This window comes from Aedes albopictus, chromosome 3, assembly GCF_035046485.1.
Source record: "Aedes albopictus strain Foshan chromosome 3, AalbF5, whole genome shotgun sequence".
NCBI classification, from domain to species: Eukaryota; Metazoa; Arthropoda; class Insecta; order Diptera; family Culicidae; genus Aedes; species Aedes albopictus.
This window is the reverse complement of record NC_085138.1, coordinates 58,368,186-58,384,753: the sequence shown is the minus strand read 5'-3', so window position 1 is coordinate 58,384,753 and position 16,568 is coordinate 58,368,186. Positions and strand designations below refer to the sequence as shown.

The 16,568-nt window shown below is 45.9% G+C and overlaps 2 protein-coding genes across 2 annotated transcripts in view; one reads left to right on the top strand and one right to left on the bottom strand.

The window, feature by feature from the left end:
• The window catches only part of LOC109416235 (galactosylgalactosylxylosylprotein 3-beta-glucuronosyltransferase P), a gene marked incomplete in the record, with an annotated part of 233,330 nt that overhangs the window by 174,097 nt on the left and 42,665 nt on the right, over positions 1–16,568 (bottom strand).
• The window catches only part of LOC134290203 (uncharacterized), a 17,905-nt gene continuing 16,092 nt past the window's right edge, over positions 14,756–16,568 (top strand). The window contains exons 1-2 of the mRNA XM_062857274.1: positions 14,756–14,948; positions 15,015–16,562. Of these exons, the coding sequence (XP_062713258.1) occupies positions 15,227–16,562 (1,336 nt within the window). The 5' untranslated portion in view covers positions 14,756–14,948; positions 15,015–15,226. The remainder of the gene's footprint in view (positions 14,949–15,014; positions 16,563–16,568) is intronic.

Sequence of the window (16,568 nt, the reverse complement as noted above, 5' to 3'; positions counted from 1 at the left end):
GTTTAGTTCGTGCAGCGACGAACTTCGTTCGATCGTAGAGTTCTGTGGAGTCCAAAGTAAGCACAATTTCCTGCCACAATGCGTCTTTGAATTTTTCTGCTAGTGTCACAGTCGTACACACATACATACAGTCGTACAGACATACAGTCACAGCCGATGTACAGACACAGACATGACACCGACAGTCCTATGTACAGCCTAACAAAAGCGATTACAGTCATGATTCGCTGTTTGGGGGCTTAATAGTTGGGTGACTTTTTAGTTGGGGCCCCGTTAGTTGAGCTGTCAGCCAACTAAAAAGTACCTGGATGTCATAATTCAATGTCAAACTGTAAATGACAACCAATCTGTAATTCCGAGGGGCGAGCTAATGAGTTTTTGGTTTCTTTAACTTTACTGATAATCGAAAAGAATTTCTATTTCATATTTCTTCAAAAAAAAAAAAGAATATGTACAATTACTTCGAAACAAATGCAAAACATCGGTAATCTTTATTTTGTCGATCATTGAAAGCGTTTTGTGCTTGCTTTTGGTCCGAGTGGTTCCCTAAACATCTATATTTTCACTTCACCGACTAAAAATGGGTGAAAATAATTATTTCTCGCGTTGGCCATATATGTATCTTGCAAAACGTATCAATTTTGCTCTAAATGTGAAACAAATTGAAAAATTTTCCTTTTTGTTTCCAACCTAAACATGATTTGAAAAAAAAAAAACAATGCGCACGCCCCTTGTGCTGCTGTCACTTCACCCAACTAGCGAATCGAATTCGTTGGTTGGGTGGAGGTTGTGGCTCAACGAGCGGGTTCCGACTGTAATCTGAAAGTAAGTCAACCAAAACTACACCAAAGTTCCCCCACCAATAAAGCTGTACATATTCTTTGTACAGCGCCTAAATGCATTCTATTTCTAATTGTACTACATCGAACTGGTGGCCGTTGCGCTGCTTTCACTTTCACTACCACATACCCTATCATGGTAGAATTATGAGCTCGAGGATGTTGATGTGTGGCTTTTGGTTGTTCCTGTTTCTAGTCCGATTGGGGGTCCATTATGGGTTGTCGTTCGCCGATGCCCAAGTATCCGGGTTCATTTGAGCCATGGGCTCAGAAGAGGGTCAGTGTCAGCTGCTCTAAGGGGGAAAGAGCAACTGACGAAAGTGCCGGAGCTGGGATCGAACCCATGACCATCTGCTTATGAAGCAAACGTGTAGCCATTACGCCACGGGCCCCGGCTCACTTTTAATTTATGCACCTTTTTTATGCTTTGCATAAAAAGAGGGAAAGCTACTCAGAACTAATATTTTGCAAAAGAATATTTAATAATGATGGGAACTATTGCAACGGCGGCCAAGGGGTGTTTACACTTTACAGAGGAGAGCAAAGGAAAGTTACAGGTTCGTTTTTGGGTGTTTCCGAAGGTCTCATATGCGTTACATGGGGTCCGAGTGGGTCTTAAGGGGGTTTCGGGGTCATTTCAGGAAGTCTCAGAGCATTTTAGGCTGGTTTCTGAGACGTTTTTAAGGGTTTTGGTTTAGGAGGATTTTTTTAGGCTTTCAGGATGTTTCAAAGCATTTTCGACGTGATTCAGAGGCGTTACGGAGGAGTTTTCGGAGTGTTCGGAGCTTCTCAGGTGCGTTACATGGGGTCCGAGGGGCTTTAAGGGGTATTTTGGAGGCATTCCAAGACATTTCAGAGCATTTTCGGCGGGATTAATAGGCGTTACTTAAGCGTTACGGAGGAGTTTTAGGAGGTTTGGAGCCTCTCAGGTGCGTTACATGGGGTCTGAGGGAGTCTAAGGGGGATGTTTGAGGCATTTCAGGACGTTTCAGAGCCTCTTCGGTGGGATTCAGAGGCGTTTCGGAAGCGTTACGGAGGAGTTTTCAGGTGCGATGTAAGCCAACTCCTTTTCATACAAATCTACCAAGTTTTCGAGAAACTTCACTCGCATGGTACGGATATTGACGATCTGCATAAACGCCTTTTTTTTTTCCTTCTAAACCATAGGGGGATAAATCTGCTCATCAGACACCCTAACAGGAAGGTTAGGGTAGTGTGGGGATGAGGCCGTCTTCTACAATGCCGGTAGAAGCCAGGACTACTCTCTCCTCGACCCACTAAAACACATTCCTATGGTCGCCAAACCCTACGTCTCTCCGGAACCACCAAGAAGGTATTGCTTCAGAGAGGGGCTAGTGCATATCGCACCCTCAAGGTTAGCTGCCGTAGCCTAGCAGCAACGAACATCGATGACTCGCACTGGAGAGTCCATCACGATAGCATGCTGGCGCTTAGCCAGTTTCCCGAGTGGTCCTCGCCACTCCCTTTGTCCTCGGAAGGCGGGCAGGGTCAACCCCGCCCGCGCCCTACTGCTGAGCGGACATCAAGAACTGATGCCCACATGCAACCCGATCTGACCTGCTGAAGGCAAGGGTATCACTACCCTTCAGGCCTTATCAGCTGCATCCGTAGGTTGCAGACAGCAGGGTCTCACCTACCCCGACCCTTGCCGGGGACCCCTTTCCAACCGCGGGCTCAGATCCAACCCAGTAGACTGACGCCACGACAGCACCGCTACCGGGACTTCCTCTCCGCGGCCACTTAATCGCTGTAAGGGTCGATCTCGACCGCAGGGCACCGGTATGACCTACGAAGCCGACTTCGAACCCCTGGACCACCTCTTGTACTGCATCTGGACTAGCCATTCTCCGAGTCCACGCGCCACCTCCTTTGTAGCTCCCAGACGATATGGGTGATAGCCGTTGAAACGGCATTCCAGCTAATCTCATCCCTACACATTCTCTGGACCAAGTTGTCCGGAGTTGTGTCCTCCCCGCATGTGGCAAGCATGCGGTCACGCATTGTGCGAAAACGCGGGCACACGAACAAAACGTGTTCCGCCGTTTCCTCTAAACCATTGCACACTGGGCATTCGGGAGAATCCGCATGCCCGAAACGGTGTAGATACTGTCGGAAGCAACCATGACCTGTGAGGACCTGTGTCAGGTGGAATGAAACTTCCCCATGGCGCCTATTAATCCAACTATCTACCCTCGGTATCAACCTATGGGTCCACCTTCCTTTGGTGGAACTGTCCCACGCGCGCTGCCATTTGACCATAGAGGCCATCCTGACAGTCTTGCGTATGCCTCTTGTGCCGCGCATTTCGAAGCACTCCATATCCTCACTGATAAGAATGCTGATGGGCACCATACCAGTAATGACACAGAGAGCGTCGTGTGACACGGTACGGTACGCGCTTGCAACCCTCAGACACATAAGCCTGTAAGTACTTTCCAGCTTCCGTCGGTAGCATTCAGTACTTAGCGCGGTACCCCACGCCGGGCCGCCATACCTAAGTATGGACGTAGCAACACTAGCCAGAAGCTTGCGCTTACTGGCGTACACCGATGAGCTATTGGACATCATCCGGGACAGTGCCGCAATAGCTGTGGAGGCTCTTTTACAGGCATAATCGACGTGGCTACCGAAGGTAAGCTTATCGTCGATCATCACGCCCAAGTGCTTGACAGAGCGCTTCGACAGGATAGTGCACTCTCCTACACTGATCTTCGTCTGCTGCGCCGACTGCATGTTGTTAACAACCGTCACCTCTGTCTTGTGGTGAGCCAGCTCCAGTTTTCTGGACCGCATCCACGCCTCCACAACCTTGATCGAGTGGTCGGTAGTCAACTTCACCTCCTCGATCGTTTCACCGTAGACTTCGAGCGTAATATCGTCGGCAAATCCGACAATCACCACTCCCACTGGGTACTCTAACCTCAACACCTCGTCGTACATGACATTCCATAACACCGGACCCAGGATGGAACCTTGCGGGACTCCTGAGGTTATGTGAAAGCACTTCCGACCCACCTCCGTGTCGTATACTAGTACGCGATTCTGGAAGTAGCTTCCGAGAATCTTGTACAAGTACTCCGGTATCCCCAGACGCAAGAGCGCATCAGCAATAGCAGCCCAACTGGCGCTATTAAATGCATTCCTTACATCCAGAGTCACTACCCCGCAAAAGCGAATTCCCCTCCTCTTAGGCTCGAGTGCTTTCTCGGCGGTTTTTGTAACCGACAAGATAGCGTCTACGCCCTTCCGGAAGCCATACTGGTTGCTCGAGAGACCATTTACGCCCTCAGTGAACTTCAACATTCTATTGAGGATGATCTTTTCGAGCACCTTCCCCGCCGTGTCAATCAAGCATATTGGTCTATATGCCGACGGGTCTCCGGGTGGTTTCCCCGCCTTTGACAATAGTACCAGGCTCTGCCTCTTCCACGCTTCTGGGAAAACTCCCTCGTCCAGGCATTTCTGCATAGCAGACCTGAACATCTCGGGAGCTTCTGCAATAGCTACTTTTAAGGCCAGGTTCGGAACTCCGTCCGGACCTGGGGCCTTACCTACGCTAAGGGACTTAGCTATCCCCGCAAGTTCCACATCGGTGACCATTTCCTCATCGCCAGCCCCAGTCCCCGGCTGTCCTACGAAAGGAGGCCAAGGACTAGGATCATGACGCGGAAAAAGTCCTCCAATGATCCCCTCCAACATCTCTGGAGATTGCTCTGTAGGAGCCATCACACCTCTCGTCTTGGCCATAACGATCCTGTAGGCATCACCCCACGGGTTCGTATTGGCACTCTGACAGAGACCCTCAAAGCAGGCCTTTTTGCTTGCTCTTATCTCGGTCTTGAGCGCGGCTTTTGCAGCGGCGAACACCACCCGCCGTTCGTTTCGCTCTTCCTCTGATCGTGCTCGCTGCATCCGCCGCCTAGCCCGTAGGCAGGCGCGGCGCAGGTCCGCAATCGCGTCGGTCCACCAGTAAGCCGGTGGCCTCCCATTTCTAGGGTGGACTCTCCTAGGCATGGTCGCATCACACGCACGTGAGAGCACCGCTACCAGCTCGTCGCCGTCTAAACCGAGTAAGTTTCGCTCACGGCGGAGCGCTTCCCTAAATACCTCTTCGTCGAAGTATGATGTCTTCCACCTACGAGGGCTTGGCCTTGGCCTAGCCGCCTCTTCTTCTATCCGCTGTCTGCTGTTGTTGTAGTCGATACTGTAGCGAACCGCCAGGTGGTCGCTGTGAGTGTAGCCATCGTCTACTCTCCAGTTCGAACTACTTGTTAGGCCAGGACTACAAAAGGTCACGTCAATAATTGACTCCGCTCCGTTTCGACTATAGGTACTCTTGGTACCGACGTTAGCCAAGTCGACATCTAAGATGGCCAGTGTTTCTAGCAGGATCTGACCCCGCTGGTTCGTGAAACGGCTTCCCCATTCCACAGCCCAGGCATTAAAGTCACCCGCTATTACCACCGGCCTTCGCCCTGTTAGCACGGTCGTTAAGCGGTCCAGCATTTGCGTGAACCGCTCGATCGGCCACCGCGGAGGCGCATAACAGCTACAGAAGAAGACCCCGTTTACTTTGGCGACCACGAAGCCCTCATAGGTAGTAGACACCAACTCCTGCACGGGGTATTTACCCGTCGTCCATATCGCCGCCATTTTCCTGGTCCCATCCGAGGCCCAGTTGCCGTTGCCGGCGGGTACTCGGTATGGGTCCGAAATGATGGCGATATCCGTCTCCCACTCAGAAACCGCCTGACAAAGCAGTTGCTGAGCCGCATCACAGTGGTTCAGGTTCAGCTGCGTTACCTGCACTGTGATTTGTTGCTCACTGCGGCTTTCTTAAAGGCCGGGCACCCTTCCCCGGCAAGGGTCGGGGTAGGTGAGACCCTGCTGTCTGCAACCTACGGATGCAGCTGATAAGGCCTGAAGGGTAGTGATACCCTTGCCTTCAGCAGGTCAGATCGGGTTGCATGTGGACATCAGTTCTTGATGTCCGCTCAGCAGTAGGGCGCGGGCGGGGTTGACCCTGCCCGCCTTCCGAGGACAAAGGGAGTGGCGAGGACCACTCGGGAAACTGGCTAAGCGCCAGCATGCTATCGTGATGGACTCTCCAGTGCGAGTCATCGATGTTCGTTGCTGCTAGGCTACGGCAGCTAACCTTGAGGGTGCGATATGCACTAGCCCCTCTCTGAAGCAATACCTTCTTGGTGGTTCCGGAGAGACGTAGGGTTTGGCGACCATAGGAATGTGTTTTAGTGGGTCGAGGAGAGAGTAGTCCTGGCTTCTACCGGCATTGTAGAAGACGGCCTCATCCCCACACTACCCTAACCTTCCTGTTAGGGTGTCTGATGAGCAGATTTATCCCCCTATGGTTTAGAAGGAAAAAAAAAAAAAAAAAGGCCGGGCACCCTGGACCACCCATCGCATGTCTGTTTTTCGAGGTTTTCCCGGTACAGATCATGCAGATTGGCGGACTCGTGCAGCTTTGGGCCTTATGACCTTCAGCGCCGCATCGCCTACACAGTTTGCGCCTGTCGGGGCCTTTGCAGTCCCACGACTTGTGTCCTGGTTCCAGACACCTGAAGCAAACCTCAGGTGGCTCGTGGAATGTCAGGTGACAAACACACCAGCCCACCTTTATACTCCCTACTTTAACGGACTTTTTAACATCCGCCACAGGTAGCTGAACCAGAGCTATCTGTGTCCCTGCTGGCCCCTTCCGCAGCCTGACGGCTGTGGCGGCCACCTGAACATCGCACTGTTGCCGCAGTGCCGTGACGAGCTCTTCCGCTTCGGTGATCTCGTCTAGGTCTTTGACCTTCAGAGTCGCCTCATGCGTAAGAGCCCTCACCTCCACTCCATCTCCAAGGACCTCTTCTGCCAGCCTCTTGTAGGCGGCGCCCTTGTGATCCTTCTGGCGCTTAAGCTCCAGGATCATTTCGCCCGTACGAGTACGTCTGATACTGCGTACGTCGGCTCCCAGACCCTCGAGCTTGGCGTCGCACCTCATCGCCTTCAAGACGTCCGAGTATTTCGACTGTTCGGTCTTGATGACGATAGCGTCACCTTTTTCGCGCCTGGCACCTGCCTTCCTACGCCTTGGCTTGGCGACCTGCACTTCTACCTGCGGATTCCCCTTCTTCTTCCTCTTCCGCTCTACCTTTGTCCAAGGAGGGTCCTCTCCTTGGATCGCCCTGCTCTGCGGCTGCTGAGGGCCCACCATTGGTCGCAACCCCTTGTTCCCATCATTCCGGGACGGGCCGGCCTTTTCAGGCCCACCCTTCCCAGCTTTCCGGGAACCCTGGCTGGGGTCTGAGCATAACGTAGTGTAAGCAGGCTTCGCAGGTTTTCGTTGATTTCACCGAAGAATTGAGTCGCTGGTGCGAGCCAGCCAAGTATGAAAACAATATCAATTGTCAAAGAATCGTCGAATGATCATTAGATGCGCAACTATTTTCGTAACTGTAATGAAAGTCAGCGAATCGTAATTTTTTTGTAAAGAGTAATGGCTCACTCACTCGGTCACGCCGATTCGAGAGTGAGTTACCCATCTCTAGTTTCAGAGCATACTCTGAAATACCTTAAACGCCCCTCAAACCTCTTGCAACGCCCTTTAAAGGCTGCTAAGGTCCCTTCAATTGCCCCTAAAGCCCATTGTAACAGATTTTCTAGGATCTCCCATCTATATAAAGGCTTATTAGGATGCTCGTTTTTAAATTTTTATAAGTATAGAACATGCTTGACCTTATATAGAATAATAAATTTAGGGTAACCTAATTACCTGCACAGTAAACTAATTCCACTGAGACAGTCTAGAGCAAGAAATTATTCTATTCCTAACCATGACTCAACATACTATGGCCAATCATTCTTTGTTAGAGGCATTGCAATATGGAATCAGTTACCTTCATTGTTGAAATCCAGTCCTTCTCTAAATATGTTCAAACGAAATCTATTAGCTTGGCTCGCCAGTACAGATTAATTAAAACATTTTTGACTCACTTCAGGAAATTAGATAAGTTAGAATTTAAGTACCATGTAAAAAAACTTTGTATCATCTTTTTGTGGCAAGTTAAAAGGTATTTACCCTACGCCACATGTGAATAAAAATAAATAAAAAATAAATAAATAAATAACGCCCCTGAAACCCACTTAATACTATTGAAATACTCCAGAATTCCCCGTAATCCCATGAAAACACCAAACAAATCTTGACAGAACACCCTTAAAGGGGCTGTTCATAAACCACGTAGACCAAAATTTGGCCATCTCAGACCCCCCCTCCCCCCTCGTAGACTTTTGTCCATACAAAAATTTAAAAATTTGTATGGAGCGTAGACTTTGGCTAGACCCCCCCTCCCCCCAAAAAGTCTACGTGGTTTATGAACGGCCCCAAAAGGCTCCTCAAATCTCCCGAAACAACCCCTTAAAACGCCCCTGAATCCCCTTGTAGCCCCCTTTTTGGGCTCTCTGGAAACTTTCTGGAAACCCCTTTAGCTCCACCTCAACTGCCCAGGAGCAAGACCTGTTCTCGCGAACTAGATTCTCTAATTAAAGCCCAAACTTAATTTATGCATAAATTTCCCTCTTTTTATGCCTTTTTTAAAATTTATGCACATTTTTTTATTTATGCAGTCCCAGCCATGTGCATAAAAAGAGGTTCCAGTATATTAACAGGACCACCCTACCGAGTGCACCGAATCCGTTCAAATCGTTCGTTTTCCGGGTATGCACTTTGCTATTCAAAGCACAAGGTTACGCCCGATGCACGTTCAAAATTTTCCAGCCCACCTGTCTATACCAGTCAACAGAAATGCGCTTCCCTTCGCGTCCATTCGCAGAGCTATTCAATCCGTGTGTGCAAAGAGCCTTCGGCTGCATACATGGCCATGATCACTCCTATATGTCTACATATTCCAATCCGATGCAACATAAGAGCAAGCCCTAAATCAAGGTACGTAGGTACATGACATGGACCGGGGTATGGCTCTGCCGGGGAAACGACACATCCACCAGAGCTGTATGGCTGTACCTACCCCCGTGTTAGTCAAGTGGCATATTGCCTGGCAACCGGCGCCACCAATGTGGGGAAGCGGTTACCCCATAACTCCGGCGTTTTGTTTACTCGAGAGCAATGCAATGGCTCTACAAGTACCTGCCCCAGAGTTCCTTCCAGGCCAACCTTGTCTGGTGTCTAGTCTAGTGGATGGAGTCCTGGGCTGGAGGTAGACCGGCAAATTTATCCCTCTCACGGGAGCCACACACGATTTGGTGCGGTTTTCGAATACGGATCAAACTACGAACCGAAAAAGCCACACAGCTCCGCAAAGTTCTGATAATGGTCGGAACATGCTCAATGTCTGCGGTTTTCGGTGCGATAGCTGGGAATTAGTACCTAGCTGGGCGATGTGTTGTCGCTATAGAAGTTTTGCTTCGGTAGATGATAGGATATCCGAATGTGGTTGGGACATCATCTCCACGTAAATTAATTGGGGGTATCGACTAAACAAGAAAGAAACTCAGTTTTGTTGTAGTGCCTTAGGGTTAATGGGGCTTATACCACCGTTAATGAAAATGAACGGTAGTTGAGTGTCTAATTCAGATTAATATGGATTTAAAACTAATATGAGTCTGAGACAGTGATGCATTGATAAGCTTCAGAGCCTTCAATAAACTATCTAATAACTTAATAATTAGTATAACCTTCTTCTCTTTTCTGTTAGTGACTAATAACATTTGTTCGAATTTGTGGGCATCCTTCCTTCCATTACTACTTTATTAACATAATTTCCTCTCCAATCACATCTACTTCAAGTGCCTCACCCAACCTCACAATCAGCTTGATTAATTGAAATTCCTCGTCGGTCGGAGAACAAATATGCACGTAGTCGTAGTCCTACCCATTATTGACACCCATCCGACTGTGACCCTCATAAATATCGTATTATAACATCGGCCCATAACCACCAAATGGTTCCGTTTTTTTATATTCTCTCTCTCGCATTTCCACTTGCAGATTCCTTCCCATTTCCCGGTGGACACCAAGGTGCTACCCCCACTGTACATTATCACGCCGACATATCGCCGCCCGGAGCAGCTGGCGGAAATCACCCGGCTCGGTTACACCCTGAAGCACGTGCCGAACCTGTTCTGGTTGATCGTCGAGGACGCGGACAATCGGACCGAAACCGTAACGAGACTGCTGAAGCAAATCAATGTGCCATTTATCCATTTAACAGGTGAGTTTGAATGTTTAGGGCGAGGGGCGGGGGCGTTGTGGATGAAAGGGGTGAGTGATGCAATACACATAGAACGGTGTGGGCATCAAAGGCTACCAACAGGGCAGGATGGATTTATTGGTTGGTTGCACATCAAACGAGCAAATAAGCGATCAACTTATAACAAATAGATTAATGTTACTGGTGAAGATGAAAAACTATAATGTTTTGGACATTTTAACTTTAGTAGAAATGGACAGTTATGCAATCATAGGCAGAAAACAATGTTAACTATATAGATATAGTATAGGCCAGATTTCCTTTTAGACACATACCTACTCGAAAATATGTTGTACGTATCAACTCCTAAGGGCAAATGACCAACCAAGTTGAAATTCAGGCATGTTTAGAATGCTGTCATAAATTACAGATATTCGAAAATATGCATTATGTCTGATAGTCAAGCAGCTCTAAATGCCTTGAAATCAGAAACATGCTCTTCTAAACATGTTTGGGAGGGTGTCGGGCCATTTGGCCGAATGTTGTTTGACCGAACGCCATTTGGCCGAATGCCGTTTGGCCGAACGCCATTTGGCCGAATGTCATCTGGCCGATTGGGTCGTTTGGCTGAATGCGGTTTGGCTGAATTATGATCAAAAGAATTCAGAGGAAATTTTTGAGAGTCTAACTACCATTCTGATCATCACAAATATTTCCTTCTTTTAATCATAGGCTATTCATTCTAGTTTTGACATGTTGGGATTAGTTGGCGTTGAAACTGCCAATATTTTATCAAACATTTTTCCTTCTTTGAATCATAGGCTCACAGAAAGAAATCATGAAAATTAAACAACACGTAAGTTAAGCATCGACCGAAAATTATAGCAGAAACTACAAAATTACAGCCATTTACCGTGAGATGATACTGTCCGCTCAGTAATCAGCCAATCATGCGCACTGTTTACACATTTTAAGACATATTCGCTTGAAATTTACATGCAGTAACGTAAACGAGCACAGCTACGCTCAGTCGTCTGCCTCGCTGTGCGAACTGCTCTCTCTCGCTCTCTGTGACCGAAGCGGTACAACAGTTTGTTCCTTTATGGTGGAACATGTTTATCTTTGATTGCCTTCTCTTCAGCTCGGTGAGACAGCCTAGAGGGGTTAGGCGTGAACTCTCACTCAGAAGATCTGAGTTCGATTCTGGTATAAAGGTTTTTTTAAGTATCTCTGAAAAGTCGGTGCTATAATTAACACTTTTCTCTCAACAATCAGCAGTGTAATTTTAAGATCACACATAAAATTCTATCGAACACGATGGAGGTCAATTTGTTACATCCAGTTCGTCATAAATTTACAGATTTTGTTCGTACTGTGCTGCTCTTTCGAGATAACGATGGGGGGAACAGTGACATGGTCACTAAAGTTCATCATTCATTTTTCGGCCAAACGGAATTCAACCAAATGGCATTCGGCCAAATGATCCTTTCAGCCAAATGGCGTTCGGGCAAATGACCCAGAACCGTTTGGGAGTGTATCCAATTACTCCAACAATTAGCTTGCCGTAATCAGGTGAAGCTGTTTTGGGTTCCAGGGCACTGTGGAATTTATGGAAACGAACAAGCTTAAATGTTAGCAAGACTTGGTTCGTCACACCAATTCATAGGACCAGAACCGTTTTGTGGTGTATCAGGCTGGAATTTAAAACATTGGAACATGAGAAAATAATATCCAACTGGGAAAACACCACTTTTGCGAGGCAATCAAAACGTTTTATAACACCAAACTTTTCGAACACTCGCAAAATCTTATAGCTATCAAAAAGAGATCTAAGTACTTTTACTGGCTTCCTAACAGGCCATTGCCCGAGCCGTTATCATATGAAGCTAATCGGAAAACTTCGAAAACTTCGTTTTTGCGGCATAGATACAGAAGACTCCGAACATTTGTTACGCCGTTGTCCGGCAATTGCTGTTAAAAGAATTAGGTTCTTCGACAAGGGACTGATAGAACCCCTTGATGTCTAGAGAACAAACCCCAATACGGTTGTACAGTTTATCCGAGCTGTGTCACCATGTTGGGATCAAACGCACAGTCAAGCTTTGATTATTGCTAACAGTAGTAATACGGCAACTTGATATAGCTAAAACAACTGGGGCAATAGATCTAACAACTGGTCGTAGTGATTTAGATACCCTACAAGGAATAAAAACATAAATAAAAATATGTTGTAGAATAGGACACATACGGTGAAGTACTAGAATTGAAGCAATGAGCTGATTTTTTGTATGATGAGAAGGTCAATTCTCCGTTTTTGCAATGTAATAGGGGAAGAAGCGTGGGTATTATGATTTCTTGCCTAATTTGATGCTGTTTGAGCAAAACTTTGGGTAACCGTGTTGTTGTTTTCTCCATTTCTTGCAACTTAAACAACACAGTTACCCAAAGTTTTGCTCAAACAGCATCAAATTAGGCAAGGAATCATAATACCCCATACCCATAATAAGTTTAAAATTCTGTGACATATGATGCACATAATAGGAGCGTGAGATATCACAGAAGTTTACATAACATATCATGTAAAAATCATGAAATATCATGTAAATTTCCATTATATGTCATGTAATTCAGCATGTGTCTGAGTGTTTACATGGCATATAACGGGTGGCCACTAAATAACGGGAATGCTTTTAGCAGCTGATTAAAAACAATAAGAGCGTGCATAGAGTAAACATTTTTTAGACAAAACCATCGTCTATCTATCCACAAGGTCAGCGTATTTTTTTTATTTTGTGTCAACTTATTCTGTTCTGCAGAAAACGACATTGAAACAGGAAGCACTACCAAAACGCCTTGGACGGCTCTACTGATTGCTCAAAACAACCGTAAAAAAAGTTAATAGTAAACCATTTTAAAACTAGAACCCGCCCGGTTTTGAATGAATTCCACATTTCGGCATCCAAAGAAACAGATCCTGAAGGAAATAGAGGAAAACTAGCAAAACCAATAAGCATGATATCATTTCACATAATAAAATCTTCTTTTGTGACATGGGCTGGATAAATCAATAGAATGCCTTGTTAAATAACAAATATTTACATCAAATCACATTTACACATTGAACAACATGTAAATGGTTCGTTATAAAAAAAATAGCACAAAAAAAGTTCAACAATGAACCGCAGTGCACAAATTACATCGACACGTTTTAGTGATACAGAAAAATAACATTTTTTGGAAATTTCTATAAATGTCATTTACGGGAAAAGGCTACAACCAAAGCAAAAAAAAAACAAGTCAGTATCCCCATTTTTTCTTATTACTGTTTGAGTGTGTAGATGCTAAAGGTAGCTGAGAAACCATTTATTTTGACCAACGATTTCACAGACGCAGAAAATGCGTGAAAGTAATCTCTGAAAAGTCGTACAAAGCAGTTGCTCCAACATCACTGCAAAAAAATACTGTACAAATTACTACGTTCAACTTTCATAAATTTTATATTTTCCATGGACGTACATTGTGAAACCTTTATGATAGTTAAATTCAGATTGCCATTTTTAAAGATCATATATTTTTAAGAGCACATTCAAAGCATTCCCGTTATTTAGTGACCACCCGTTAACACAAATATAAATCTCATTTTTTTTTTATCTGTGCACTATTACATTGCAGAAACAGAGAATTGACCTTCTCATCATACAAAAAATTAGCTCATTACTTCAATTCTAGTACTTCATCGATTGTGTCCCATTACTGTAGTGTAGAAATATTATAAATCAATTTTAAGTGTAATTTTATAAGTGAATTTAAGCGTATGTGCCCAAACTTCTGTAAAAGTTAAAGAAAAAAACCTACTGAAAATTGTAAAATATTTGAAAAAAAAAATAAAATAAAACACTTATCCTTTCAAATGGTTTTCAGAAACTGTTTGTAAGGATGGATCTCCTGGAAGTTATTTTAGGAAATTTTGATAAGTTTCAGAATATGCAAGTACATCTTACATTCAAAGGTATTTTCAGTTATTTCTGGCATAATTTCGAAGAGCATGTATATCAAAACTCCTTGAAATGTTCCCTTAGAGTATTTTTTCAACAATTTAAAGATAAGATTTGAATGGAATGACCCAAGATATTCTTTTGAACAATTATTCACAGGATTGCTTAGTGAAATTCCTGGAAGTTTTTTTTTCTGACTTAAGGGAAAAGTCTTCAGTATACCAATCCGTGTGGTCAATTATCTCATCGATCATGCTTCATCCGTCCCTTATCCTTATCCTGTACGATAGGCAAACAGTTTCAAGCAATAAACAAATTGCTTTTGCTCGTCGTACATTTGTACAACAGAGATGGTTTTATTAGCGGTTTTAGGGGAGGATGAAATAAATCGATGAGATTTGTGAATTACCTTATGTTATTGAAGTGCTAGATTTGCAACAAAAATAATAAACATTTTTGAAAACATCCAAAAATCACTTGTATCACTCACGAATCGCATCACCGCTCGCTTGCGATGCGAATGTGGACGAATGCGTAATTTTCAAATGTAGCTTTCCACCGTTCGCCGGAGTTCGTTGTCGTCGCTGACAAGCAAACACACAAACTAAAGCGGCAACCGTTCGCTGCTGACTGTCTTCGAATGTGGAAGAAGATTAAAAGTGGAAATCAGGAACCCTGGTGTTAGGAATAAATAACCCTCAACCGTTTGTCCATCGTTAGAATTACAAACAGCTTCACTGTACTTGAACTTGAATACCAATACCCGCACAACGTGCAATATAGTTATACCATTGTTTTGCACTATCCATTCGTCAACAGTAATTGCAATCGCGCACATGCTAGACAGTGTAAAGATAAATTCTACTTCTATATTAAACGTAAGGATCTTTTTCTCTTTATACCTAAAATATCAATACTTAAACTAAATTTGTTCTTAAAATTAGGTATTACTATTCTATTGTATCGGAGATATATTTGTTGCTGAATGTTATGTTATGCGGAGACTAAATGTAAGTTATTAAGTGCTACTTATCGACATGCCAATTAACCGAAATATAATTCACAGCTTCGAGCTAACTTTCGAGTCAAAAATCGGGTTTGCTTCGGAGAATCCGAATCTTCTGCAACAAATTCTCGAAGATTTACCCTTTGAACCATGTCGCGAAGGTCAGACATTCGCCAGACGAGGTCTCAGGCGAGGGCTTTGCGGGAACAGCAAATTAACCTCCAAGGCGGCATGGAACAATCGACCCATTCATCAGCAGAAAATCGCAACGTGGCGGCAGCCACTGTACGAGCAGATGCCTTTGACTGCGGTAAATGTGATCGGCTAAACAATGCCGAGCCAATGATATCGTGCCAAGATTGTCGAGTGTACTATCATCTTTCGTGTGCCAATGCGACTGCTGAAACGGTTCAAGGGAGACCGTTCGTGTGTTCGTCTTGTGCCCGACTGCCATTTCTCCCCCCAGCGCGATCAATGTCCGGTCGTTGGAGTTCGTCCAGTGCACGACAAGCTCGTATAGCCCGTGAGCTACAGCGGCTGGAGGAGGAGAGGCAATTGGAGGAAGAAATCCAACGGGAACAGATCGAACAGGAAAAATCGCTGGCAGAAAGATCTAGGAGGGAAAAGCTTGAGCGACAGCGGCAGTTCATTGCGCGAAAGTATGACCTGCTGAGCCAAGCGGACGCCGACGAAGATGATGGGAGCAATTCTGGCAGCGACAATCGGAATAGCAGAGTTGAAAGCTGGGTAAGAGCGCAAGGCGCAGCAGTGGCCGGTCCTTCCGAGGTCGTAGTAAATGTTACGGATTCCATTCAGCGACCGTCTGATTCATCCGCCGGTAACATTCCCGCCGTAAACTTGCAATCAACCCCGCTGACCCAGAAGAAAGCAACTGGTGCAAATACCAATCATGCGCCGAGCCTAGCGGACCAGCTAGCTGCGGCCATCGATGTCGAGACCACTGGCAGCATAACGATCGGAGACACGGTCGACGATGAGGAAGAAGGCGCAGTCGGTATCGACGGGACGTTGTCTCGACGCAGCGCTTACCACCCGATTTCACCGGTGAACACTCGGATGTACGACCAAGTTTTGGAGGAGCCAAACCCAGTCAAACCGACAACTGGGGCAGTGCCGAAGGTAGTACGAAGCACAACGTTATTTGAGAGGTGGCGGTCAGAAACCGCAAGCCTACGAAAGTGTACGGATCTGGAGTCGGAGCATAGGAAGGAGAACGATCTTCGACGGAAGCGCGAATTGGAGCTTACCAACCAACTGAAGCAGATGGAGATCCAGCGGCGAGATGAACAGCAAATCCGACGAGCGATGGAAGAAGAATTTCAGCAGCGGGAGCGTGACCAAGCGCTGATAGAAGAACGGAAGCAACGGGAGTTGGCCGCAGTTCAGGACGAATTGCATCGACTGCGGGAAATCGAACAGCAGTTTCTGAAGCAAAGGGAACAGCAGCCAACCAGTGTACGTATTGGTGATC